General features: G+C 46.4%; 2 protein-coding genes across 4 annotated transcripts; both read left to right on the plus strand.

Moving 5' to 3' along the window:
- LOC102014190 (E3 ubiquitin-protein ligase TRIM39) lies at positions 1-11,427 on the plus strand (the record flags this gene model as incomplete). 3 transcript variants are annotated; one of them, XM_005414304.2, is given in 7 exon segments in its annotated part: positions 1-701; positions 1,492-1,951; positions 3,115-3,210; positions 6,850-7,080; positions 8,188-8,210; positions 8,729-8,844; positions 9,480-11,427. In XM_005414304.2, coding segments are annotated over 6 exon segments (1,467 nt in total). In that variant the 3' UTR covers positions 10,028-11,427.
- A 1,191-nt stretch (positions 11,428-12,618) lies between these two features.
- Positions 12,619-13,986, plus strand: Rpp21 (ribonuclease P/MRP 21kDa subunit). The gene is given in 6 exon segments (XM_013509793.1): positions 12,619-12,734; positions 12,807-12,907; positions 12,977-13,059; positions 13,559-13,684; positions 13,843-13,887; positions 13,890-13,986. Coding segments are annotated over 6 exon segments (486 nt in total). The 5' UTR covers positions 12,619-12,671; the 3' UTR covers positions 13,958-13,986.
- Positions 13,987-26,352: the final 12,366 nt, after the last annotated feature.

Genomic DNA, 26,352 nt, shown 5'->3' on the forward strand with positions numbered 1-26,352 from the left:
CGAGACCGCCCCGCTCGGGAGAGGGTCGCAAGCAAAATGAGGACGTCCCGAAGTTCGCCCGTCTGAGCCCGGGGAGCGGAAGGACCGCCGAGCACCCCAGGCCTCACCTTGACTGTCCTCCCACCCCGCAGCCTCCGAGTCCGCGCCACTCCTCTGACCCGCCCCGCGTCTCGCTCGCACCACCTCTTTGCCAGTCTCGATCCGTCCCGGTCCCTAGATGTGCACGCCGCTCAGAGCATCCCCGGCGAGGAGACTGGGAAAGGCAGAGTCACCAGTCAAAGCTGGGTTCAGATGGACAGAGCAAATCATCTGACAGCGCTGCTGTCCTCATGGTGCGGGAAGACACTCGGGCCAACATAATCTACCACCTCCTGCTCCAAGTTAGACACTCTCCCGGGTGCTGCGGATATACAGGAATGATCGTCCTTAACCCAGCTCACCTGGGGCCAGTTCCATGTCAGTGCATAGACCTCCAGCCTTGCTTTGGTTGGGTCTCCTGCCAGAGGAGCAGAAGGGAACATGGGCGTGGAGAAATGGATTTGCTCGTGGACTGAAGTGTTGATGTTTTCAGGATGAAGTGGGAGAGCAGCCTTCTCTTTTATAAATCAATCTGATGCATATCAGAGGCTCCATCTGAGGGAGATTTGATTGCTGTCTTCTTTTAATCCCCACCACTCCTGAACCTGTTCGTTGGAGACGCAGTATGTCCAAAGGAATTAGTTTTCAGTAGCTATTTTGGAAGACTCCCATCGCTGCTGAGTATTTAAACAGACTTTCTGCGCTCTCTTCCTAAAGTCACGGTCCCTAAATTAGGCTCAATAGTGTGCTTTTTAGCAGAATTGCTGTGTATTTATCAGTGTTCAGCAATCCCAAGTGTCCAGGTGCACACAAGTGCAAACGAAACGTGTGAAACGGTTCAGATTTCCAGAAAAGAGATGGTTTGCCTAACTCATTGAATTCATTGCCCTTTGAAAGAGAGGGGCAGCAGAGACTCCACTTTAGGTTCCAGTGGGCTGTAATGATCTCTTCTGAGACCTTAGACTTTAAGGAATCCGTATTTGCTTTACATGGCACTTCTCACTTCCCACACTCCTTTTTCCTTTATTATTTTAAAAAATGTATCCAACTTCGATACAGTATCCTAGAACTATTGGGTTTAAGATAGAGGTTGAATGAGCCTGGGCCAGAAAAAGTTGGCGAGGCTAGCGCCAAAGGAAGCCTCTGTTCCTGAGAGCGAGCAGAATAAGAACAAGTTTGAGGGCTGTGTGTGAGTTTGCTGAAGACGAAAAAAGGTTGATGGTGGGAAGTAAGTTTGAAAAATGGAGAAACAAAGCATTTAGTGGAAGAAAAGATGGAAAATAGGAAGTTGGGCTAGATCTGGAGTTAATCTTTAACACGGGGGCAAATGTCAGGCCAGAGATTAAAAAAAAAACCAAAAACCCAGCCTTCAACTAATATTTCTCCTTTCTCTGTCTCCTTCCCACCCGCAAGTTAAATAATGGAAGAGACGAGTCTGTTAGAGGCCGGGGCCTCCGCGGCCTCCACAGCTGCGGCTCTGGAGAACTTACAGGTGGAGGCGAGCTGCTCTGTGTGCCTGGAGTACCTGAAGGAGCCTGTCATCATTGAGTGTGGACACAACTTCTGCAAAGCTTGCATCACACGCTGGTGGGAGGACCTGGAGCGAGACTTCCCTTGTCCCGTCTGTCGGAAGACGTCCCGCTACCGCAGCCTCCGGCCCAACCGGCAGCTGGGCAGCATGGTGGAAATCGCTAAGCAGCTCCAGGCCGTCAAGAGGAAGATCCGGGACGAGAGCCTCTGCCCCCAGCACCACGAGGCGCTCAGCCTCTTCTGCTACGAGGACCAGGAAGCTGTGTGTTTGATCTGTGCCATTTCCCACACCCACCGGGCCCACACCGTCGTGCCACTGGACGATGCGACACAGGAGTACAAGGTGGGCAACCAGACGGATGATGCCAAAGTGGGGAAAGGGAAGAGCAGCAGCTTGGCATGCCTCCTGGGCGGAGGAGGTTTAAGTTCCTGAGGGCAAGGCCATCTGATCCTCACTGTAGTTCCAGAGCGGTATACAGGGATACTCAGCACTCAGTACTGCTGGTCAGTTGTCCTCTACATGGAGAAGAAGGGGGGGTTGTGCATCAGAAGTTTTGCAACACATTTGAATTTTATGGGTAGATATTGGTATGTGTGGTCTTGGAATGTAGCATATGTTTCATAAATTAATGAATCCATATGGAGAAGATCAAACTTAGGAAGCACTGAAAAGTGCTAGGGCTTCTCGTTCCGTCTCCCTGCTAGAGATACCCTTGTTTTCCCACTGGCACTGTACTGGAATAGGTGACATCACTTCAGACTGTCCCCACAAGGCTGAGCTGGACCAGCTTGTTAGCATCTTCCTCAAATAATGGTAACGGGCAAGGTGGCATCTGGCTTCACCTCCTGCTGAGACACACCACAAATGTCTGAATGATAGAAACTGGAGATTTTAGTTTATTGCATACTTTATTGTGTTAACAAAATCTCAAAGTAAGGTTTAAGGTAATTTACTGTACAAGGAATCAAGTTTTTATTTTATTTATAAGTGGTGAGAGTTAGATTTGGAGTCCTTAAAGAAGGATACAATGTAAGGATACAAAGAGTAGCTTTGGGCTGGAGAGGTAGCTCAGTGAAAGAGCATATGTTTACATGAACAAGGCTCTGGGTTCCATCCCTAGCATCACCACCAGAACATAGTGTTGGGGGCTTTGACAGTTCATAAGAAATGGGTAAAGTTGGGGGAGGACAGATTGGTAGCAGCTTGACAACTACCAGGTTCAAAGCAAAGAAATCAGTGAGCAGGGAGCTGATGGTGGAGAGGACAAAGGCAACATCTCAGGTTAGATAGAGAAGCGAGGGAAGGGGTCGGATCACAAGGTAGTGAACTGGGCCGGATGGAAACAAACGGTTCAAAACAATGAATTGAAGTCGGAGACAAAGGTAATTTGCGCAGCAGGCCTGGGTCCATCCCCCAGCACCACAGCATGATAAAAGCAGTAACCTCTGAGCAATGGACTTCCTCGTCAGCCCACGCCTCACCTCTCCCACTCCCCATTACCACAGGAGAAACTGCAGAAGTGCCTGGAGCCACTGGAGCAGAAGCTGCAGGAAGTCACCCGCTGCAAGTCCTCTGAGGAGAAAAAGCCCTCGGAGCTCAAGGTAAAGCCAGGTGGTCCAGTTCCAGCTGCTCTGCGGGGTGTTTGCCCTGAGGGAATTTGTTGCACTTCGTTGTACCCACCAATTTAATGAATCCAGTTCTGGCTGGGCGTGGTGGCACACCCCTGTAATCCTAGCACTTGGGAGGCTGAGGCAGGAGGATCATTGAGAGTTCAGGACCAGCCTGGGCTACAGAGTGAGCTCAAGGCCAGCCTGAACTGCATAGCAAGACTGTCTCAAAAAGACAAAAAAAAAAAAAAAACAGAAAGAATTCAGTTCTAGTTTTTAGAAAAATAGTGTTGGTGGGGATGCAGCTCAGTGGTAAGGCACTTGCCTAGAAATACGGTGTTCTTTCAAAAGTGATGACATTTTATTAGGTTTGGTTGCCAGTAGATACTGTACTCAAATTACTTGTCATGAATTAAGTATTGAGGATAAGGAAGTAAGAGCTGAAGGAGAGATAAAGTATTTTACCTCTGGTAAGTTGAGGGCGATCTTGCCCCTTGGTCTCTGCTAGAATGCAAGGATCGGCCAGGGATGGTGCACGCCTATAATCCTGGTACTCTGGAGACTGGAGGCAAGAGGATTGCTGCATGTTCAAGGCCAACCTGGACTACATAGAAAGACTGTCTGTCCCAAAAATAAAAACAAAAAAGCAGGGGTGGGAGATTCTTAGAGGCATTAAGGAGAGGAGAATTATCTGAAACTTCCTAGGGAAGGACAAGGCTGGGGACTCACCAAGAACTTTGAGAACTGCCCAGGAATGTTAGGGCCGCATTCTCATCACTCAAGTAAGTAGATTATGTTGGTTCATTCCTGGGATGACCTTCCTGTCCCTGTTCTCTGCCTGTGTATCTATCTCTCACCTGGGATTCCTGGGATAAAAGTTCCTTCTTATGCAGTGTTTCCTGGCCCTTTAGAAATTAACTTTCCTAAATTTCATATAATTTTACATCTTTTTCATAGCATTACCTTATTTGTAGCATGGCATTGGGATATCTAAATTATTTCTTCTATTAGACAATAAAAATCAGTAGTAGTAGCAAGCATAATAACTAGTATTGAGTTCTGGCTTTTTTTTTTTTTTTTTTTTGTCTTTTTGAGACAGGGTCTTGCTATGCAGTTCAGGCTGGCCTTGAGCTCACTCTGTAGCCCAGGCTGGTCTCAAACTCTCAATGATCCTTCTGATGGGCATTAATTTATGGGGTGTTCATGACATTCCAAATTGACAAGATTGTATAAGTCTTAGTGTTCCGTCCAGGTTGGAGGTCTAGAAATTCAGGCTAGACTTGGGACAAGAGGGATGTAGAGAAAGCTGCAAGAGAAGGCAAAGACCCCGAGGCCACCTCTGATGTGGGTAGACAGGTACTGTGGAAGGTCGGTGTCCTGGCCCTTCACACAAAGAAACAGGCCTTGGGTAAGTGTCTGGCAAAGATCCTTAGAGCCAGTAAGTGGCAAAACCAGGGACACTCATTCCTCGTGAATCGGCAAATACTTATTCAGCTCCACGAGAAGGCCAGACCCTGCGTTTGACACTGGAGGACCAAGGTGAGCCGGAACACATCCCTGCCCTCCTCGAGCGTAAAGTAGAGAAAATGGGAAAGACATGGCACAGAAAACCCAGCCCCACGTCCAAAGACCACACAGAACTCTGACCTTGTCAAAGGCCCCCAGAAGTCATGAGTGTTGGGAGTTAGGGTCAATATGTTAAATATGGGCTTCAAAGTAGAAATACTAATATTTTTAAAAATAAATGGCAATATATCAACAGAAAGCAGGGTACAGTATTATCACTTTAGGATTTTATCTATTTTACTGAAGCAAATGATTGATTTTTTTAAAATGTGAACTAACCTTCGGCATAAAGATAAACTTTTTTAAACAAAAGTTCTTTGTCCTTTTGGAGGGCACCTGAGAAACATAAAATATGTACAAAATGGAGCTCATTCTCAGTCACTGGTTTTCCTTTTTCTTTTGATCATCTTCTTGAAGGTAAAGTATAGAAAGGGAAGCGGGGCATGGTGGCACACATCTTTAATCTTAGCACTCAGGAGGCTGGGGCAGGAGGATCCCTTGTGAGTTCAAGGCCAGCCTGAAATGTGTAATGAGACCCTGTCTCAAGCAAACAAACAAAAACTGGTGGAAAGGGAGATAAAATCTTCCAGAAACTTAACAAAGCTTAACACCTATTTTTTTTTCCATTATAAGTTACCATTTCAGTGGTCTCAGAGACTGTGACACAAAACATTTTGTAACCATTTGAATTCCTGCCTCACTCTCATCCCTGCCTCCGGAATCAGAGTGAGAGCCCCCTTTAAAAACAGTGTGTAGGGGCTGCAGGGGCAGCTCAGTAGCAGAGTCCTTCCCTGGTCCCGCCTTTCAGCCCCAGCACAGAAAGATATACAAGTTGTAATTGACTATGCTGAAGTGAAAATTGTGACAAAATAACCACATAATTTTAAAGAGACTAGCATGACCACTTCATATTACTGCAGAAGTAATTTATCCTAAAATGTATAAGTATTGGGGCATGATCCCCTGGAAGACTACAGTGTCATTGCAGGGTTAGACCTACCTATGTGACATAATCAACGGGGCTGTAGTGTTCAGATGAGGGATCATGTGACTCAGACAGTGAAAGCAGCTTACCACTTGGTGAGGTGATTTTTCAAAATAGTAATGTCTGGTAATATTTTAGGAAAATACTAGTCGGGAGGATCCTTGCAAGTTCGATTCCAGCCTGGGCTACAAAGTGAATCAAGGCCAGTCTGAACTGTATAGCAAGACCCTGTCTCAAAAAGACAAAAAAGAAAATATTATCTTAGCTGGGCATGGTGACTCATGCCTGTAATCGCAGTACTCTGGAGGCTGAGACAGGAGGTGAGCAAATTCAAGCCCAGCTTGAGCAACTTAGACCCTGTCTCAAAATTTAAAAAAAAATATTAAAAAGGACTGTGGCTGCAGCTCATGGCAAGATTCCTGGGTTCGATCCCCAGGCCACCACCACCAAAACAAAAAAAGAAAGTGTTAAAGTATATGTGCTAGCATAGACAAAATGTGTTTCAAATTTCAAACAACTAATTAATTAACATTTTCAGAACCTGTTCCTGAAACGGGAACTGCTGATTCTTTGAAGTGACTTGAAATTAACAGAACTGAAATCCACATTTATACTTTGTAACAACCCATTACAAGCTTATTGATTCTGATAATATTCCAGCTCTCTGATTTCTACCAGTTTCTAGTCTTACACAAATAACGACAATCTTATCTTTAACTTTCTGGTATTTGTACTTTTCTTAACAGATTGCATAAACTAAACTTTGGAGTTGGGAATAGCGGAAATATCTAGCTGATCTCTGTAATAGTAGCTGTCACATTCATGAGCTCTTACATCTTCGATATATTGTATTAAAACATGAAAGGACAACATTTTGAGAATTTACTGAAGAAAAACTTTTTCAAAAGACTGAATTTTGCTCTTCCTTCTCCCAGGCTGTCCCCGGCGGTGGGGTGATCGCACTCTGAGGAGGGCGGTCCGGAGAGAGGAGGAGCGGCCTGCTGCAGTGTCCAGGGCAGGGGTCTGCGTGGGGCCCACGGCGCCTGCCCTGCCGGCCTGACCCCAGCCTCCTCTCTCCGCAGAGACTCGTGGAGAGCCGCCGGCAGCAGATCTTAAAGGAGTTTGAAGAGCTTCACAGACGGCTGGATGAAGAGCAGCAGATTTTGCTTTCTCGACTGGAGGAGGAGGAACAGGACATCCTACAGCGACTCCGAGAGAATGCCGCCCTCCTCGGGGACAAGCGGCGGGACCTGGCCCACCTGGCCGCGGAGGTGGAGGGCAAGTGCTTGCAGTCGGGCTTCGAGATGCTTAAGGTTCGCCCCGGGCCCTGCAGAGCCCCTCGGGTCGTGCGTGCGCAGTGTAGCTTTGCCCAGGGCGTCCGCTCCCTCTGCTTCCCAGAGCACGGTCCTTCCAGACAGACGCAGAGGATCTTTTCCTACAGAAAGGTTTCTCTGGTTCCTCCCATAACATTCTAATCATTTTGTGTTACTATGTCTTGTCAGCAATTATGTTGTACCGAAGGAATTGCACCAAAGGAAAAATGGACTCCTTTGAGAAGTCGTCTAATCCACGTAGTGCAAACTGCATTCTAAGAGTGTGAATGCAGTTGCCACTACTTTGCAGTCCTAGAACTTGATTTATCTAGTGTTTATAAAGAAGACTTTAAAGGACGCGTGAAGCTATGTGTAAATCATACTGTTTTTGTTATGTCAGTGATGCCTCTAGGATGTTCCGAGTTTTCCTGCTAAGCACGTTCCTGATGTTAGCGAGGGGCGAGGAGCGCAGCCCCTCGTCTCAGAGACCAGCCCTGGAGTCAGGGAGGCTTCACTGTACACTGCATGTTATGTTGTTTAGTATTTATTCCTTTGTCCTTTCATTACATGTGTTCCGCTTTCCACATTAAACTGGAAATCCACGCAGGGCAGAGATTTGTCTTCTTTGTCTTCTGAACCCCAAGTATTCTCGAGACAGGGTTGGCACACATTTACTAATGTTTGTTAACCAGTGCCAGAGAGGAGCTACCAAACCACAAAGGGAAAGTGTGGTTCGTTCCTGTCCTACCAGGCTGGAATTGTCCGTGCTGATCCTCGAGGAGGCTGAGGTGTGTGGCTGGTACTTGGGGGACAGAGTGAAGAGCAGACACAATTCCTGTCCCTTGCAGGAAGCATAGACAAACATACCAGAAACCACTGGGACGAGGTGTAAATTACAAAGCTTCATGAGGACCAGCAGTCGAAAGCGAGCGTTAGGCTGGAAGCAATGCAGTCGGGCCCCTTGGAGCTCTTCCCCTCGCACTGTGACTTTCCGTTGGCCTTGTGCCTGTTTTATAGACCTAGAACATTGGGGAGGAAGGGGAACCTTTTGCCTTCAGGACCCGTGAATATCAGGACCAATCTTTCTTTTTTTCTCATTCCCTCTAGGATGTCAAAAGTACCCTGGAAAAGTAAGTGATTATTGTCTCTCTCTGAGTGAGTTAGGCCGTGGTTTAGAGACTAAGGAACCCAGTCACGAGTTGAGAGGAGTGAGCATGGGAAAGGCAGAATGTAGGAAAAGGCCCTCTCCGCTGTGAGGCTAAGTAGAGAGCAAATCACTAGGAGTAATCATCCCTTGCCCTTTCCCCTCAAGCATCAGGCCTTGGTTGGTAAGAGAATGATGATATAGAGCCAGAGTCTGTTTGTCCCTGTGGATAGAATGGTGTCCTAACAAGACAGCAGGAGAAGCGGGTGGAGAGAGGGAGGGGATGACCGTGTGCTTGAAAGATAAGAATGCCCCCAGCAAGTCCTGAAGCTCATTTTCAAGATAAAGGTCTGCCTGGGGGATGAAAGAAAGCGGTTGGGTTGTCTCCGGGAAGAAGTGGGAAGTAGACAATTTTGGTTTCTCCCCAAAGATCACAGCATCTGACCACTCCCTTGGCTGGCCTCCCTGACCCGGCCCTTTCTTCCCCCTCCTCATCCCTCCTAGATGTGAGAAGGTGAAGACCATGGAGGTGACGTCCGTGTCCATAGAGCTGGAGAGGAACTTCAGCAGTTTCCCCCGACAGTACTTCGCCCTAAGGAAAATTCTTAAACAGCTAATTGGTGAGTTGTTCCCAGAAGAAAACTAGTAAAAGGAATGACCGAGAAGAAATCCTCAGATCCTATCTTACATGGCCTCCAGTGGTTTCCTGCCCCTTCCCCCTGCCACCCCCACCTGGCTTCAGTCACAGCCTGAGTCCCAGAACTCAGAAGAGGCCTCAGATGTCGCCCACATTAGGTCCGCACTTGCCTAAGTCAGCACGCAGAAAGGGGGCTCATTTACCTGCGTCAGCCTGCGGGGTGACGTCTCATTTACTGTCTCAGCTGGGACAGCCTTGGGAGTGAGAGGGAGTCCCACTAATGTTTATGAGGGGAAAACAGTCATAAACCAAGGAGATTCCCAGGAGACAGACACATCTGGGACCGTGCCCCCAGCTCTCCACGCATCGAGATGAGGATGGTGCAGGACGGGGAGGGGTGGGGGCGGAGCCAGGACTACCAGCCCTGCAAAGTCCAGAGACCATTGTTTAGTGTGGGTCAGTGGGGCACAAAGCAGCCTTTCCCTCCCCTTCACCAACCCACCCGCTGTTCTGGGACCTTGAAGGAACCAGGCTCTGTAAGGCAGGCTGGAAAGGTGAGGCAGGGGCTTTAGCTATTCCCATCCTCATCTAGCTCCCCACTCTGGCTTCTCCCGCCAGCGGATGTGACCCTGGACCCTGAGACCGCCCATCCTAACCTAGTCCTGTCGGAGGATCGTAAGAGCGTCAAGTTTGTGGAGACCAGACTCCGAGATCTGCCCGATACGCCGCGGCGGTTCACCTTCTACCCTTGCGTCCTAGCTACTGAAGGCTTCACCTCAGGCCGGCACTACTGGGAGGTGGAAGTGGGCGACAAGACCCACTGGGCAGTGGGCGTGTGCCGGGACTCCGTGAGCCGGAAGGGCGAATTGACTCCACTTCCCGAGACTGGCTACTGGCGGGTCCGGCTGTGGAACGGGGACAAGTATGCAGCCACCACAACGCCCTTCACCCCTTTGCACATCAAGGTGAAACCCAAGCGGGTGGGCATATTTCTAGACTATGAGGCTGGCACACTGTCTTTTTATAACGTCACAGACCGCTCACATATCTACACATTCACTGATACTTTTACTGAAAAACTTTGGCCTCTCTTCTACCCAGGCATCAGGGCTGGGCGGAAGAATGCTGCACCACTGACCATCAGGCCCCCAACAGACTGGGAGTGACGGGGTGGGACGTGGGCTCCAGTGGGGTAAGGCAGGGTCAAGAGCTGTGGGCTGCGTCCTGTTGGAACGTCTCAGCGTCGCCGGGCTCCAGTCCTGAGTCATCTTGGAGAAGCACTCTGGTCTCTAGGGTGGTTTCCGTGGAGAAGTACGTAGGACTGGGCTGCATGACAGAGCATGGCTGTGTCTCCCTCCTTGCTGTCAGGGTGGGGAGCTGGTCCCCGGGGATGACCTCCCCAACGTCCATCAGGTTTTCTAATTGCACAAAGACAAGTTGGGAAGAAAGCAGAGGCTTGTCCAGAAACAAAGGCTATGGGAGGGTCTCATTTTGCCGAAGCCAGAGGAGGAAGCAAACCTCTAGGGGCTTCCTTGACCCAGATGATCTCGTTTCTTGAGGAAAACTACAGGGGTCTTTGTACCTCCAGGTGGAAAAAGGATGAATGACAGTTACTGTCCTCAGTCTGGAAGCTGAGTCTATCTGGGGGCAGAGTCCATGCATTATGAAGGTTAGAAGAAAGATCAGGGAAGAGAGCTAAAGGAACAGATTCCTAGAAACTAAGGAGCGGGGAGGGAGGTCTCTTTAGTCTCCTGTTCCCAGGGTAAGGTAGCCGTAATGAGTAGGATTGGCCAGAGGTGATGTGGGGAGAAGGAGCGGGTAGGAGAAGGAAGCAGCCAGGCCCTTTAGCAGAGCTGGCTCACCTGCCTCCTCCGTTGTCTCAAGGAGTTGTTCACCTTTCTCCTCTCAGAGGTGAGGTGGGAGAGACCCTGCAAGACACGACCACCTACCCACTGTTCTCCCATGGGAGCTTGGAGAAGAGTGGGGTATTAGAGGAGAGAGAAAGGTTATCTACCCGGAGCTCTGGCCTTAAAATTGTTACCTAGTTGCTGCTCCCAAATTGTCAGCTTTGTCACCTGGCTCAGGTGTCCAATGCAAAGGGGAAGAAAGGTAATGGAGTCTTTCTTACCCTGAGGACAGGGTAGAAGTGGGTGATGTGTGTCGGGAAGGGCCAGACAGGCAACTTCCTTTTGCCTGTGCATCTGACCTGGAACTCATGTTCATAATAGCCTTTCACGTGTGTGTCGCCATCCTACACCCTTTGCCATCTCCCCTTTCAGAGAATGTACGTCATTTTAACGTTAGGCCAAAACAAACCTGTAAGGTACCTATGTCGTCAAGGTAAAGCGATGCATGCAAACCAAACTAAAACAACCTGGATTGTCTGCTGCTTGAGTAAGCTTCACAGAAGACAAGAAACTGCAGTGAACTGCGGGCATTTCGGTTCCTCCTACCACCTCAAAGGACTGTGTCCTCTCTTCTAACCTTTGTGCCTTGACTGTGGTTCTTTGTGGCAGGAGGCTTTGGCTGGTAAAAGTAATATGGAGCAAAGGATCCACTGACGTGACCTCTGTGTGGTGTGGTGATTTGTTGATCTTCCTTACGTTGCCATGCAGGATCACTGAGTGTGAAAAATTCATATTCCTGGCTCTCACCCCTACTTGAACCAGGTCTGGGTTGGCCTGCAAAAATCTGATTTAAAAACCCACTCCTGGTCGAGTGTGAGGACCTTTGTGAAACAACCCAGAGGAAGTTTCTGCTCATTTCCTTCCTCAGAGCCTCAGGCCTGGTTCTCTGCCCAGCCTGACAGGGTTCTGAGAGAGGAGGTCACTCCCTCTTCCGACTTAGGCTGCCCTGTCTCAGAGTTTAGTCCTGTTCAGCCCTTCCAGCTGGCGTCCCTCTGCTTCTGACCTCCGAACTGCTAGTCGTTAGCAGAATGACAGAAGAAACAGGAGACAAGAGGTCAGAGGAGAGCGAGCTGCGTGGACGGCTGTGGCATGGTCTGCGGCCCGGAACAGGGCTTGCCCTTGACGGGTTTCTGTGCTGTACCTAAGGCTAGGAGCTGGAAACTATTCACTTAGCAAGGTGAAGGGTCCGCTGCTGTGTTCAGCACGGTAACCGCGAGCGGGTCTCTGGTAAGTGCAGAGTGGGAGTAAGCTCTGTTTTCTGAGGTCGACAAGCCCTCCCCCTCTCCCACCCTCAAGACCCTTCCCCTTACACCACCCTAGGCAGCAGCGCTTTCTTTGTTTTGTTTCTTTTATTGTATACTGACTGTTCTTTCGGTCCGTAGATCCTCGGGCAACCTGCCTTTGGCGTCAGAAGAGCAGGGCTGAAGGTCTACCTGATTGTAAAGGGGGCGTAACCGCCTCCCCAGCATATCTGCCTGGAGAAACCAGACTTTTTTTCCTGAGAATGTTTAGCCGTTTTAACATGCATTCCTCCACTAGCCTCTCCAGTCTTTATATAGTTTATATGATCATGGATTTAAGGACAACAGGAAGGAATCCAAACTCATAAATGCGCGCTCGGGCGGGGTTTACAAGCAGGCTTAGAAGAGGTCACGGGCCAAGGCACTACACTTCCCAGGAGGCCTCGCGCAGGAGGCGTGGTTTGCAGGCCGGGCCAGTGAGGCCTCGGGTCCGGACCCTACGCTTTCCACGAATCCTTGCGTGGAGGCGGGGCTTGTAGGCAGGGTGCCAGTGAGGCCCCGAGGGCGGGGTTTACAAGCCGGCGTCAGTGAGGCCCCGGACCCAGACTACACTTCCCAGGAGGACCCGCGCGGGTCGGGGGCGTGGCCGCCGAGGACGGGCGATGTCCATGGCGGGCCCGGTGAAGGACCGCGAGGCCTTCCAGAGGCTGAGCTTCCTGTACCAGGTGAGCGCTCGGTGCCGCGGGGGAGGAGGTCCCGGCGCGGCGGGCCGCGGAGTGACCGCCTCCCGCCCCCAGGCCGCCCACTGCGTCCTCGCCCAGGACCCCGAGAACCAGGCGCTGGCGAGGTTTTACTGCCACACGGAGAGGACCATAGCGAAGCGACTCGTGCTGCGACAGTGAGGCCGCGCGGGCCGGGCGGGGGCGGGCGGGGAGGCGCGCGCCCACACCTGGCCCTCCCTCCGCAGGGACCCCTCGGTGAAGAGGACGCTGTGCCGCGGCTGCTCGTCGCCGCTCGTCCCGGGCCTCACCTGCACGCAGCGCCAGCGACGTGAGCGCCGCGCGGGCTGGGCTGCGGGAGGCGCGGGCTTGCGGGGCGGCTCTGTGTCGCATAGGGCGCGATCCCCACGCCCTTCGTTCATTCGCGCAGCCAGTGTCTCTACCGCGTGCCAAGTGCTCGATTCATCGTCACAGTGAAGTGGCAGCCGATGGACAGACTAAGAGAACAGCAGCGGAGAAAAGCTGTTCAGTGGGGGAAGTGGGGTGCAGTGTCTCGGGAGGCGGTGGTGAGGTTCATGATAAACGAGTGAGCAGAGGAGCTCTGCGCGGGCTGAGGATCGCCGGGGGATTCTGTCCTGCACAGCCGGCTGCAGAAGGCCTTTTCCTCTCATAAGCCTCACTCTCTTTTTTTTTTTTTTTTTTTTTTTTTTTTGTTTTTCTCCGGTACCGGGAACCGAACCCACGACCTTGCGCTTGCCAGGCAGGCGCTTTGCCGCTGAGCTAAATCCCCAGCCCCTAACTCTCTTCCTTTTTCCCCACCTTCACCCCAGGCCGCAGGGGACAGCGCTGGACGGTACAGACCTGCCTCACGTGCCAGCGCAGCCAGCGGTTCCTCAACGATCCCAAGCATGTGCTCTGGGGCGACCGGCCTGAGGCCCAGCTGGGGAACCAAGCAGGTGAGAGATGGCGGACAAAAATGGGGGCTACCTGGGGGTCAGGGATGATGGACACAGAGCTGAAGAGGACACATAGGCAGCAAGTATGAGGCAGGTATGAGGGGTGCCACAGTCTTGGAAAACTAATTATGCTCCTCTGATTCTGCTCGTCTAACCAGATTCCAAACCACAGCCTCTGCCAAACACAGCCCACCTCATTCCAGCCCTCCTAAGGAAAAAGTGCAGCCTCAGGCTCCAGCTACCAGCAGTGAATTTAACTCATCTTCCAGATAAATAAAATTTAACTGTTTAAGTTTGCTTGATGCTGTTCTCTGGGTATTTTCACTCTTAATTCCATTTTCCTCTGTTTCTGTGTCACTGTCTAACATCTCATTTTTCCCTAACACTACCCACCATGCAGGAAGATCCCAAATTCTGTAGTGAGACTGGGAAGTCCCATTCAGCAGCTCCCATACCCAGGACACAGCTCCAGTGCCCGGTCACTGTTTGCGACTTGAGCACCAGAGTGTCCAGCAAGTTCTTGAGCCTTCTCGGAGCATCACGTATTTGGGTAGCTCAGACTGTTGGCCAAAGGGCTGGGCAGAATGCTGATCCTACTTTGGCTGTGTTTAAAGGATTGGGAGGGTGGGGAGGCATGAGTAGTCCTAACCTCTAGCAGATGGATAAAGCAAGAAAAAAAATTGAGCTGGGTGTGGTGGCGCATGCCTGTGATCCCACTCTGGGAGGCTGAGGCAGGAGGATCGTTGGGAGTTCAAGGCCAGCCTGAACTGCATAGTGAGACCCTGTCTCAAAAAGACAAAAAAAAAAAAAATTGGAAGGCATCCATATTGGAAAGGAATGAGTAAAGTTTTTATTTAAGGAAATCGTAGTCTGTGAGGATAATGTTAATTTTTTTTTTGTTTTGTTTTGAGACAGGGTCTTGCTGTGTAGTTCAGGCTGGCTTTGAGCTCACTTTGTAGCTCTAGCTGATCTCAAACTTGCAACCATCCTCCTGCCTCAGCCTCTCAAGTACTGGGATTACAGGCGTGGGCAGCCACGCCCAGCTTGTGACATCTTTTTAAAAGCTTCTATAGCTATTAAGTGAATTGAGTAAGAATGTAGGATACAAAATAAATATACAAAAATCAGTGGTATTTTAGATACTAAAATTGTTATTTCTGGCCGGGGGTGGTGGCTGGTGGCACATGCCTGTAATCCCATCACTTGGAAGGCTGAAGCAGGCAGATTGTTGCAAGTTCAAGGCCAGCCTGAACTGCATAGTGAGACCCTGTCTCAAAAAGACAAAAAAAAAATTTTTTTTAAATAAAATTGTTATTTCTATATACAATTGGAAATTTATATTAAAGTCAATACTATTTACAGAAGTAGCCAGATACAAAATACTTGGGAGTAAGTCTCAAAAAAGAATGAAAGGTCTATATGTTAAAAACAGGAAAATATTTCTCTGAAACCCAAATACAGTGATACCTTGGTTGACAAGCAGCTCCAAACTTGAACTTTGCACTACTCTGACAGCAAAGGTAAAAAACATCGGCTCAGTGTTACTCATTTTGTATGACAATTGAACTGAAAATCTAACTTAAAAAATCCTGTTCTGGAAAAATCCTGAGTGGCGCATCTTGCCTCACTGCAGACACGGGTGACACGTCAGTGTAATTGCTGCCCTCGCCCAGACAGCATGGAGTACGTGTATCATTGTGCCCAAATGGTCATCGTTGTGCTTTTTTTTACACTTTAACATAGAATATCGTAACCATGGCTCCAAAGAAAGTCAGTGATAGCAGCAGTTAAGCTGAGAGGAAAACTGAGGATCACGATAAGGAAAGAAATCATTGTGAAATTTGCTGAAGTCCTGGAAAAATGAATTTATACGTGTAATTTGGGATTTCAGAACCAGTTATTTGGTTTTCCATTATTATGGGAAAAACATGTTCAGTTCTTGAACTTTTCAGTATTTCAACATAAATTCAGAATAAATTGAGTTTGACAACTAAGGTATCACTGTAAATGGAGAGACATATCATGCTCATTAATTGGAAGACAAACTACTAAGATTTCTGTTTGCCCAATACAGAGCCAATGCAATACCATAACCTTTTTTGGAGTGATTCTGAAAATCATATACAAATAGCCAAAACAATTACAGGACTTTAAAGATTTGAATTTAAGACCCATAAAGGTGATAGTAGACAGTATGCTTGTAGTACAAATCTACACAGAGCAATTGAATAAAACAGAGTCCAGAAATGGATCCACACCGTATGGATAACTGGCTTTTGTGACTTGCAGAATGGAGGAAGTGTTTACTATGTGGAGGAGCCACAAGCCTTTCAGAATCCACGTGTGTGCCTTGTGAAGGCAGAGGCAGAGCTGGGGGTGGGTGGTAGAGGAGCGCCGCTCAGTCTGTGCTCACATCATGGTTGGCTTTGTTTCTGTTGCTGCACAGCTGTGTTGCCCCTGCAGCTTCTTTTGCTTGCCTCTGTGGCAGGGCCTGTTCCACCAGGACCCATAACCAGGACAGCACGGGCTTGACCCAGTCTGGGTCCTGTCTCCATAGCCACAGCAGTGAGGGTGTGAACAGAACTGGCCAGTCCTGGATCAGACCCAGATTATTCCTAAGGCAGTACTTTCCACTTCCCCCTCTGTTTTAGACAGAGCCAGGTTTGGTCGACAACAAAGAGACTGGATCCAGTGTCTTATGGACATAATACTGCATTACATGGCTGTTCCGTGGTTTGTTTCATCTGACACTGACCATGCTCACTTGGGCTGTGTACAACATTTTGCTACTATGAGTGAGCAATACTATGGTGGATGACCCTGGCTGTAGACCCAGTTCCATCACTTACGAGCTTTGCAGTGTTGAACTGTTTTAGCTCTTCAGCAGTGTTTTTAAGCTCTACCTGTAAGCTACAGGTAACTAGTTCAGTGTTTCAGGCTGCTGTGGTCATGCTTAGAAGTCGTTTATTTTTCCATTCTCATCATCACCTGGTGTCTTAGTCACTTTCTCCTTGCTGAGACACAGTACCAACATCCACAGCCTAAAGGAGGGAAGGTTTATTTTGGCTCTCAGTTTGGAGAGGTTTCAGTCCATAGCTGCCTCCAAGACAGAATAGCACAGCACAGATGGGCATGGCAGAGGACAGCTGCTTGTGGCATGGTGCCCAGGAAGCAGAGGGCATCAAGGGAGGAACCAGGAGGGAAATAAACCCTTCCAGCCCAGGTTCTCAGTGACCCACCTCTCCAACTGGACTCCACCACCTAGTATCAAGCCAGCTGTACTGCCCCATATTCCAGTCACTTTCCAAAGGTCCTGGCCATGATTACATGAGGCTCTACAGGGACAGCTAGATCTAAACCAAGACACCTGCTGTGCTTCTAACTACATGCTGCCAGTGGGTATGAGCACATTAACTTCCCGTCACTGTAACAAACACCTGAGATAATCAACTTGTAAAGATGGAAGGTTTATGTTGGCTCAGAGTTTTGGAGGCTGCAGTCCTTGGCTGGGGGGTCCTGTTGCCTTGGGGACAGGCCAGGCAGCATCACTGCGGGAATACACAGCACGGCAAGACCAAATACTACTTGAAGATCTTCATGGCCACGTAATCATCTCAGTTGATACAGAAAAACATTTGTCCAAGTTCAGTACCCTTTCATGATTATAAAAAAGAATAAAAGAAACCAACTCCACATAATAAAAACCCTCATAAAAAGTTTGCAGCTAACATTGTTTCCATTTGTGAAAGACTAGATGCTCTCCTCCAAAATCAGGGGCAAGACGTGCCACCCTCGCCGTTTCTATCCAGCGGAGTACACTGGAAGTGCTAACCAGAGCAGGCAAGAAAAAGAAATAGATCATGGAAATGGAAAGGAAGAAGTAAGATTATCTTAGCAGATATGGGGTGATTGCATAAGTAGAAAACCCTAAAGATTCCATACCAGAAACTATTAGAGATACAAAATCAGCTGGTAAAAATCAGTTGCATTTTTTTTTTAAATAAAAGGAGGAGAACATTAACAGACAGACAACATTTTACAACATATCAAAAGAACAGTACAGACAATACAGAGTTACAAACAAAGTGGTAGGGAATTAACAATGGTTGTTGTATTTCAGTTGCATTTCTATACAGTTCTTCACAATGTGATATTTCCTCTAGTCCTAGAAAGACAAAAGCAGCTAAAAGAACCTGAAAGGTCACATATGAGCCCGGTGCAAACCATAATGTATGTTAACAAAATGCACTTTCCCTTAAAATACTGTGCTCCCTCACCCAGCCTAAAGATAAAGAAAATGTCAGTTATTTGAAAAATTTGGCAAAGTTATTACATCTACTTTCCTTTTTATACTTTCTCTGTGAAAGAACCAAAATCAAAATTTTTATTGCATTTTCACAGAAATGATACCACCAGAATTTTAGATTTTAGCTAAGTTTGCAAAAGATATGAGAAAACTAGGGGATTGTTAACTTTGGTTTCATTTCCTTATGTCTGTCTTTAGTTACATGATTTCTAATCAGGTGCCCCATTATTCTATAAGTCCGTAGGAAACGGAGCCGCAAGTGCAAACAGTCTTGAATACAAATTCATCAAAACCCATCAACATGTTGTAGCAATATGTAAAAACTTTAACTGGAAAATACATCCCAAAACCACAATAAAGAACACAGCCCTGAAAACTATAGGATATAAACAAACTGCTTCTCTATAATAAGTTTACTCGCAAATGACTACTGGTAATGGGCTAGTTAGTGGCCCCCAATCACACTGTAACCCCCAGAAAATGAACACTGCTGACGTGGCAAGAGAAGTTATACAGATGCGATTAGTTAAGGACTTGATGTGGGAGGTTGTCCTGGGGGTGGGTCCAGGCATCACAGTGCTCCTTACAGAGAATGCAGGAGGAAGAGACCTGAGACACAGGGAGAGGGGACTTGATGAGCTCTGAGGGTGGAGGAAAGGATTAGAAACACAAGCAGCTGGCGAAGAGTAAGAGAAGGACCAGGCTCTGTGCCAGCACCTCCAAAATGAACAGCCAGAGGCATCTTGACTTCAGCCCACTGGAGCTCATTTTCGGCTTCTGGTCTCAAAGCCTGTGACAGAATAGATTCACTTTGTTTTAATCCACCACAGCCATAGGAAACTAATGTATGACCTGGGTAGGCTCAAAGGCAACCCCACCGAGACAGCCACGGCAGACCCCAGGACCTGTGAGTGCCACCTTGTATGACCTTAGATGGCCAACGGTGTGACTGAGCGGAGGACTGAGAAGCGCTGGCCTGGGCTATCTGACTGGAAGGCAAGCGAGTGTCTCCCAGCGCTCTGAAAGGCCATGGCAGGGGGCTGCAAGTTTGAGCCCAGCCTGGGCAACTTAGAGACTTAGCAAGACTCTGTCTCAAACTAAAATATAAAAAAATGGGGTGGGGATATAGCTCAGTACAAAGGCTCTAGATTCAATCCCCAGTACTGCAAAAACAGAGGGAGTTTCGAGGTGCACAGACACAGAGAAGAGGTGATGGAAAAGGCAAGGAAAGGACACCCCTCCCCCGCCTCAAGGGCACCTTAATTTCCGACTTCAGATCTCCAGGGTGAGAAAGGAATGGATTTATTGGGGGAAGGTTGTGGAAATTTGTTATCACAGCCACAGGAAGCTTATACAGCTACCATAATAATGTCTAAAAGGCAATCATTGGGACTGTTGCATGAGAAAAGCCATTCACCCAAATTTGAAAGTCAATGTCTATCTGTAAGAATCTCAGTAAGTATAAAAAGAAGTAGTTGATTCAAACCACTTCTTTCAGTGTGAAAGCATTTATTTTCACCTAACAAAATAAATTACACTCTGTCTTCATATCACCCTACAGGATATGACCAGAGAAAATGCAATAATTCATTATTTTTTATATTTTTACAGCATTAATAATGCCAGGTGTGCTGGCACAAACCTGTAATCCCAGCACTCAGGAGGCTGAGGCAGGAGGGTGGATCAAGTTCAAGGCCAACCTGGGCTACATAGTGAATTTAAGATAAGCCTATACTACAAAGTGAGACCCTGTTTCAAAAAACTAAAAAAAAAAAAAATTATTAACAGAAATATTTTTATGGTTCAGAGCTTCAATAACTTGACTTTATGAACCTATTTAAAATTATAAATTTGTTTTATGATTAAAAACTTTACTGTCCTAGATCAGTTTGGTCCCTTTTCTACTTTTTAAAACCCATGTCAACATAACTATGCTTACAGAAATATACATATTGGTTAACAGAATGCACTTAATTATCTCACACAGATTTCAACCAGGGCTGGGAATATAGCTCAGTGACATAAGTGCTTGCCTGGCAAGCCTAAGGTCCTGTGTTTGATTCCCAGTACAAAACAAAACAAAACAAATTTCAACCAAAAATTTGGTGCATGGTTTAAGATTTTAAAAAGGATTTGCAATCTGATAAAACACTCCATTGGTTTGGGGGATATTTGTAAGGGGAACAATATAAGACAGGACACACAGTTTATAAGATTATTTACAATAGTCACCCAAAGAATGATGTATAAGAGAGTGCAGGAAATCTGTCCACACAATAAGACCAAGGAATCTAGCTCAGGGCCTGGATCCCACAATAATGTCCTGCATGATTCCAACTGAAAGCCTAGAGCCCATAACAATGCCTACCACGAATCCAGCTGGAGGCCTAGAACCCATGACAATATCTCATGCAGGCCTGTTTCATGGATCTGCACTGGGAAGGCCCAAAGGTCAGTGGTGGAATCTAGAAAGTCTGTGCCAGTGGGATGAAGGATCTGTGCTAGCAGGCTGAGGGATCTACACTGGAGCCAGGAAGTGATGCTCAAAGTAAGAACCAGAGCTCCCCTGAAAAGTACCACAGCCATCCTCAGCAAGAGTGAGATTCTAAGCTTCTCCAATGATCAGGACAGCCAAATTCCCAGCAGGAAAGCAAATGTGACAAACTTCTTCAGGAGACTGAGCAATGCACCATCTTCCCCTCTGATGCTCAAAGTGAGGACCAGAGCTCCCCAAAAGTGAACCAAAGCCATTCTCAGTGCCAATGAGGTCCTGAGTTCCTGGGAGGATGAAAACAGCCAAGTTCATCAGGAAAGCCAGCATGACGAGTTCCTCCAACAGAACCAACAGCCCCTTATAGCTTCTACCAGCTCCCAGCCTCACTTCTCAAGTTCTGCCTCTTATGCTGCTGACAACAATCCTCAGGTGGGCCTCCTATACTCAGCACCATACTTACTCAGTTCAGCTGGAGGTTACAAGTTGGCCAGCAGTTGTCAATCCACTACAAGTACTATCTTTTCTTGTGCTGAATTTTTGGGATCTTGACTATTATATGCCTTGTAGATATTTTTGATCATGGTTAATTGGAGTTCTATATGTCTCACTTACTGTATGTCAAATTCTTTTTCCCTGCCAAGGAAGGTTTTCTGCCATGATGTGTGTGAACAGGTTTTTCATCCCATTTGTTCTATTTCCTGCTTTTTCCTTGACTCTAACCAATCTTATGTTATTCTTCTTTGCATTGTCCAGCAGCTGCAGGACTGATTTCTCATAGTCCCTTGCCATTTTCAAGAAATCTTTCTTTCCATGATTGCTAACTGCAACCCTGTCTTTTATGTCTGAAATCCTGTCCTCACATTAGTTTATTCTGCTGCGGATACTTTCAATGGAATTTTTAGTCTCCTGGATGTCTGCTTCAATCTGTCATGGATTCTATTTCTTTCCCATGTTGGACATTCATGGTTTCCACAAATTTCCTAAGCTCCTCTGTTTTTTCATCTGTATCTGCTCTAGAGTCACTAAGCATGTTTTTCATTGTGGTTGCCATCTCTGTAGATATCTGAGAAACTCTTTCTGATTTTATTTTTTCTAGAGCCTCATTCATTTGTTTGTTGTTACCACTTCAGAGAGGCCAGGTGGTGGCTTTCAGATTGGCCCACCTCATTGCGCCCTGAGTTCCCCTTTGGTGCATTGGATGTTTGGGGTTGCACCTTGTTTAAGTGCCTTCTCATTCTCTACTTTTTTTTTTTTGTTTAATTCCTGGATTGATGCTTGTAAATTGCTTATGGTGAGTAGCTTTATTCCTAGTATTTAGAACCCTTAGAAAATGACTATTTCTCAGAGATATCTTCCAGGTGTAGTTGGCTTTTGGTTTTTGAGTCTGCTACAAGATCCTACCTCTTTAATTTGTTGGGAATAAGAAATTGCTGCCTGCTTAACACAGCTCCTGGTTCTTTGGCACTGTGCCACAGTATTTTCTATGACCTTTAGTCAGTGTTAGTCTTGAAATACCAGGAAAAATAGCTGTTTACCACAGTTACGTCACTTTTGCGAAAGTGATACAGTCAGGAATAACAACAGCATCAAACACAACCTAGAAAATGACAAACTCACATAACCATTAATTTGCCACCTTTAACTGTATGAACTAGCTTTGTGGTTATATAACAAAATCTACAACAAACCAGAAGATTGTATGCAGTAAATAAGCTCTCAATATGCCAATTTTACACTCAGGGGAGAAATTTTTAAACAGGTTAGGGGAAAAAATAGAGAAATAGAAGAGAAAGAAATTAGAAGCAACACTGGAGGACAAAGGAGGATCACATAAACTTTGGGAAACTGGTGAAGACAGGAGGGAAAGACAGAAGAAAAAAATAAAAGGAGGAGCAGAATAGAATGACAGCCACATAAAAACTAAAAACCATGTTCACACTCATACAAGATCAAACAAAAAAAAAAAACGACAGAGAAAAAAATATCCACTTCCAGGTTTGTCTCTGCTGTCACTAGTAGACAGTGTGTGCACACAGAGTCCAGATCTGTGTTTATTTATCACAGTAAAGCCAGCAGTAGCTTTATTGCAGCATACTGGATAATACGAGCAAAGTTGCACCTTTATTTCCCCTGAAGTTCAGGTTGGTTTCTGGCTGTGAGTCTGGAACCAGACCCATTCAGCCTGCAGCTGTCCACTGACCCTCTGCGGGGCTGAACTCAGCTGGGAGCCACTAGACGAACCTAGTAGCTGTCCTGAGTTCCGAGCTCAGTCGACCCCTCTCCAAGATGGCTCCCAGTCAACTGTCCTCTCCCTCGGGACATCCAGCCTCACAGTGCTCTCCACCAGCCAGTGCAGTCCTCCACGTCCACTGCTCGCTTCCCCTGGTATTTTCAAGGCCAGGCTGAACTACATAGTGAAACCCTGTCTCAAAAAAACAAAAAACTGGGCTGAGGAATAGCTCAGCAGCACAATCACCTGCCTGGCAAGCACAAGGTCCTGAGTTCAATTCATAGTACCAAAAAAAATTTTTTTTAATTTAAAAATAAATAAATAAATTCCCTGTCCATTTTTTATTTATATTAAAAGGGAAAATTCTAGCTTCAATTCTACTGGAGGAGGGGGAAATAGAAAATAAAAAACATCGAAAGAGTATCATGCAGACATTTTGTAAGTGGAAGGACTCCCAACTGGACCAACAGGCCTGACAATCAAGTCCTTGTTTTCTAAAGGAAAGGCTTCAAATCCAAATCAATTTCCATAACAAGATTTTTGCAGAGCAATTTAGTAAGAAGGTTTTGCTGTTGTTATTTGTTTCAGTTTTGGTTTTTTTCAGTCAGGGTTTCACTTTGTAGTTCAAGCTGGCCTTGAGCTCACTGTGTAGCTCAGTCTGGCCTTAAATTCACAGTGATGCTCCTGCACACTGGGATTACAGGTATGCACCACCAAGCCAGTTTAAGAGGTTTAAATTTTCTCCATTATTTTTTAGCATAGGGCTATTCTTTTTTTTTTCATAGTGATAGTCTTGAAGACTAGATTAGGAATTAGTTCAGTTCACCACAAAGCAATTTTCTTTCCTTTGTACTATGAAAGAATCCAAAGACCTCTTCCCCGAACAGATCCTTGTGTCCAATCTGTGCTTAAGATGAGTCTTGTCCAGTATAATGTAAAAGGTATGTTAGATAAAATGTGTCTGTGAGCATCAAAAGTAGTCATTAGAAAGATTCAGCTAGCTTTATAAATATTACACCTTGTTCTTCTGATAGTCGTTGTCAGAACCTCAAATTCAACATTGACAAATCCTCACTCATGCACACAAAGCATACACCGTCCTCACATGATGGACTCCTCATGTGCTGAGAGAATCTTCTGTGCCTTTACCCCTTGGCCTCCTCATCCATCCCAAGTTCAAGCACCTTTCACTGAAACCACCCTTGGATTTTTAATGTTTGTGCGCGTACATTAATGCTTGTCCTGATCTTTCATGTTGCCCTGCCAAAATCTGAAACCTGCCTCAAAGGTATTCCCAGGTAAAAGAAAATGAAGGGGTAGTTTCAAAACACTGGAGGTCAGGATTCAAGATTTCCTAAGAGATCATATTTTATTTCACTGCAACAAACAACACCTAACAATAAGAAAAATCCTATGTTGGATTCTTTCATACACTTTGGCCAAAGAACCTACGAAAGTTTCGGAGCACTCACCCTCTTCAGGAGCACCAGGATTGCTGTGGCTCACTTCAGCCCTCAAAGGTAGAAAGAGGCTGTCGCAGCAATGCACAGGACTCCCACTCCTGTGTGGAAACCCCAGAACAAAAATGACTTTTAAAGCCTGGACTGCATTTAAATTCACCAGCCTTTTTCATCATATTCCTAGGAAGTTGCAGCTGGCTTGCCAGAAGGCACACCAGCCCTCACTGTAGATGTGTCCTGTTAACGGCCATGGCTTTTGATTCTCACTGGTGACACCCAGGAAAATGTGAATAATATGTCTGCTCATTCCACATTTACAGTCCCCAAATATCACAGCTTTTCATTCAGCTGAGCAGCTACATGGACACCAGCCATCCAGGGAACAATGTCTCCACAAAGATATGATTTAACACTAGCTGTATCAGAACAGAAAAGACAAACAAAAACTGGTGGAGACTACTATGAAGCAGACCTGAGCAGGACTTAAATTAATCAGTTGACTTTTGAATCTGTCCATAGCCTAGGCCACTTGTCTGGAAGTGGGTGATGGACTCACAGTGAGTGAACCTCTGTGAGTCACTAATCCCTACTAAAACTGTAATGGCAGATGAAGCCTGAAAGCCTCAAAGGATACGACAAGATCACAGCCAAGGACCCCTGGATCTGATCTCAACTAGCTAAAGACTATAGCCTCAGGCATCTCACTCCCAGGTGGATTAACTTAATATTTTACTTGGAGAAGTTCTTGAGCGATTTTTCCCTTCTTGAGTATTCCCCTCCCTTCTTCTGATAACCAAATAAATACCAGTCACCCAGAGAAGGTCTTCGTCTTAGCCCCAAGAGAATCTCTAATTCTGTGAGAGAGCTTTGATCCTCCTGGAGCCCTAAAATCATTCCACTGCCTCTTTCTATTTAGCCGTTACTGTACACTTGTTTGGGAGATTGCGGACCTGGTCAGCCCACAATAACTAAGGGATATTATTAACCCAATAGTCCACAGTTACAATGAAAACAACCTAGTGACAACAGGTCAGTGGATAGTGATGATTCTAGATCGCCTGGGGCATGACCAGTTCCCCAAGAAATGAGTGCAAAGAAGCCCTGGCCATCCATTCCAAGTGCCTGAAAGATTTGATTTGTGTCTCCTGTGATAGTTCTTTTAGGAAGGAAAATGATTACAGAAAACACCTCAACTTCCGTTTAGTGAACATGCACTTCCTTGAAAAAAGCAGCCAAAGGGCTGGAGCAGCTACACTTTGCACAAAATTACAGTTTTAATTTGTAAGAGCTGTTACATTGTATATTAGTTTATAGCAGTAAACCTTTTAAGATTGTTTTAATTAGTGTTCCATGTTGATGTCTTTAAGTGGCACTTTTTCCCCTTGGGACTTTCTGTGTGCTTATTGATGTATATGTTGTAGTAAAGCCAAAACCAAAGTAGTGCGCTAAAGCCAGCAGAAACCTGAACCTGCTAGTTGATGTGCTCACTTGCAAGAGAAGGCACAGGAGCTATAAGAGCATCTGTTGCTGTGTCCAGCTGTAGCTCGTCAGGTTTTCTCCCCACCTCTGTCTTCTGTTTCACTTTAGTTTACCCTTAGTTCCTTGTTTAGCGCTATAAAAATTGGCTTCATAGCAAAGTACTTGAATTTGCCTGCTTCATATAAGATTAGCACCTTAAGAGTTCTTTAAAGATAAGAAGAGGAGGGGCTGGGGATTTAGCTCAGTGGCACAGTGCCTGCCTGGCAAGTACAAGTTCGTGAGTTCAATTCCTGGTATCGGAAAACAAACAAACAAAAAAAGATAAGAAAAGGAAAATTCTCCCAACAATGTACATTGTATCAGTCCAGGTTTTTGCTGGTTTCTATCAATATAATAATTGTAATAAAGCAGTGGTTTTGGTGTGCTCTTTATTTTTGTGCTGTAATGGCTCAAGATGTGGCACATTGTTTTTGTTTTTCTTTAACCTCTACAGTTAAATTTTTTCTAGAATTAGGATTTGCATTTGTACCTATATGTGTGTTTATCTGGGCCTCTTTGGAGGATGCTTTCAGCCTGTGTGGAAAGGGGCAGTTTTCTCTTCTTTGCTGCACCTGTCCTTTGCAGATTAATAGTGTGCACAAGTTGTGAGCGAATGAAGCATGCAGGTTCAGTCCAGTGATTTGATTTTCATTTATCAAT

Source organism: Chinchilla lanigera, unplaced genomic scaffold, assembly GCF_000276665.1.
Source record: "Chinchilla lanigera isolate Chin_1 unplaced genomic scaffold, ChiLan1.0 scaffold00182, whole genome shotgun sequence".
In the NCBI taxonomy this organism is placed as follows: Eukaryota; Metazoa; Chordata; class Mammalia; order Rodentia; family Chinchillidae; genus Chinchilla; species Chinchilla lanigera.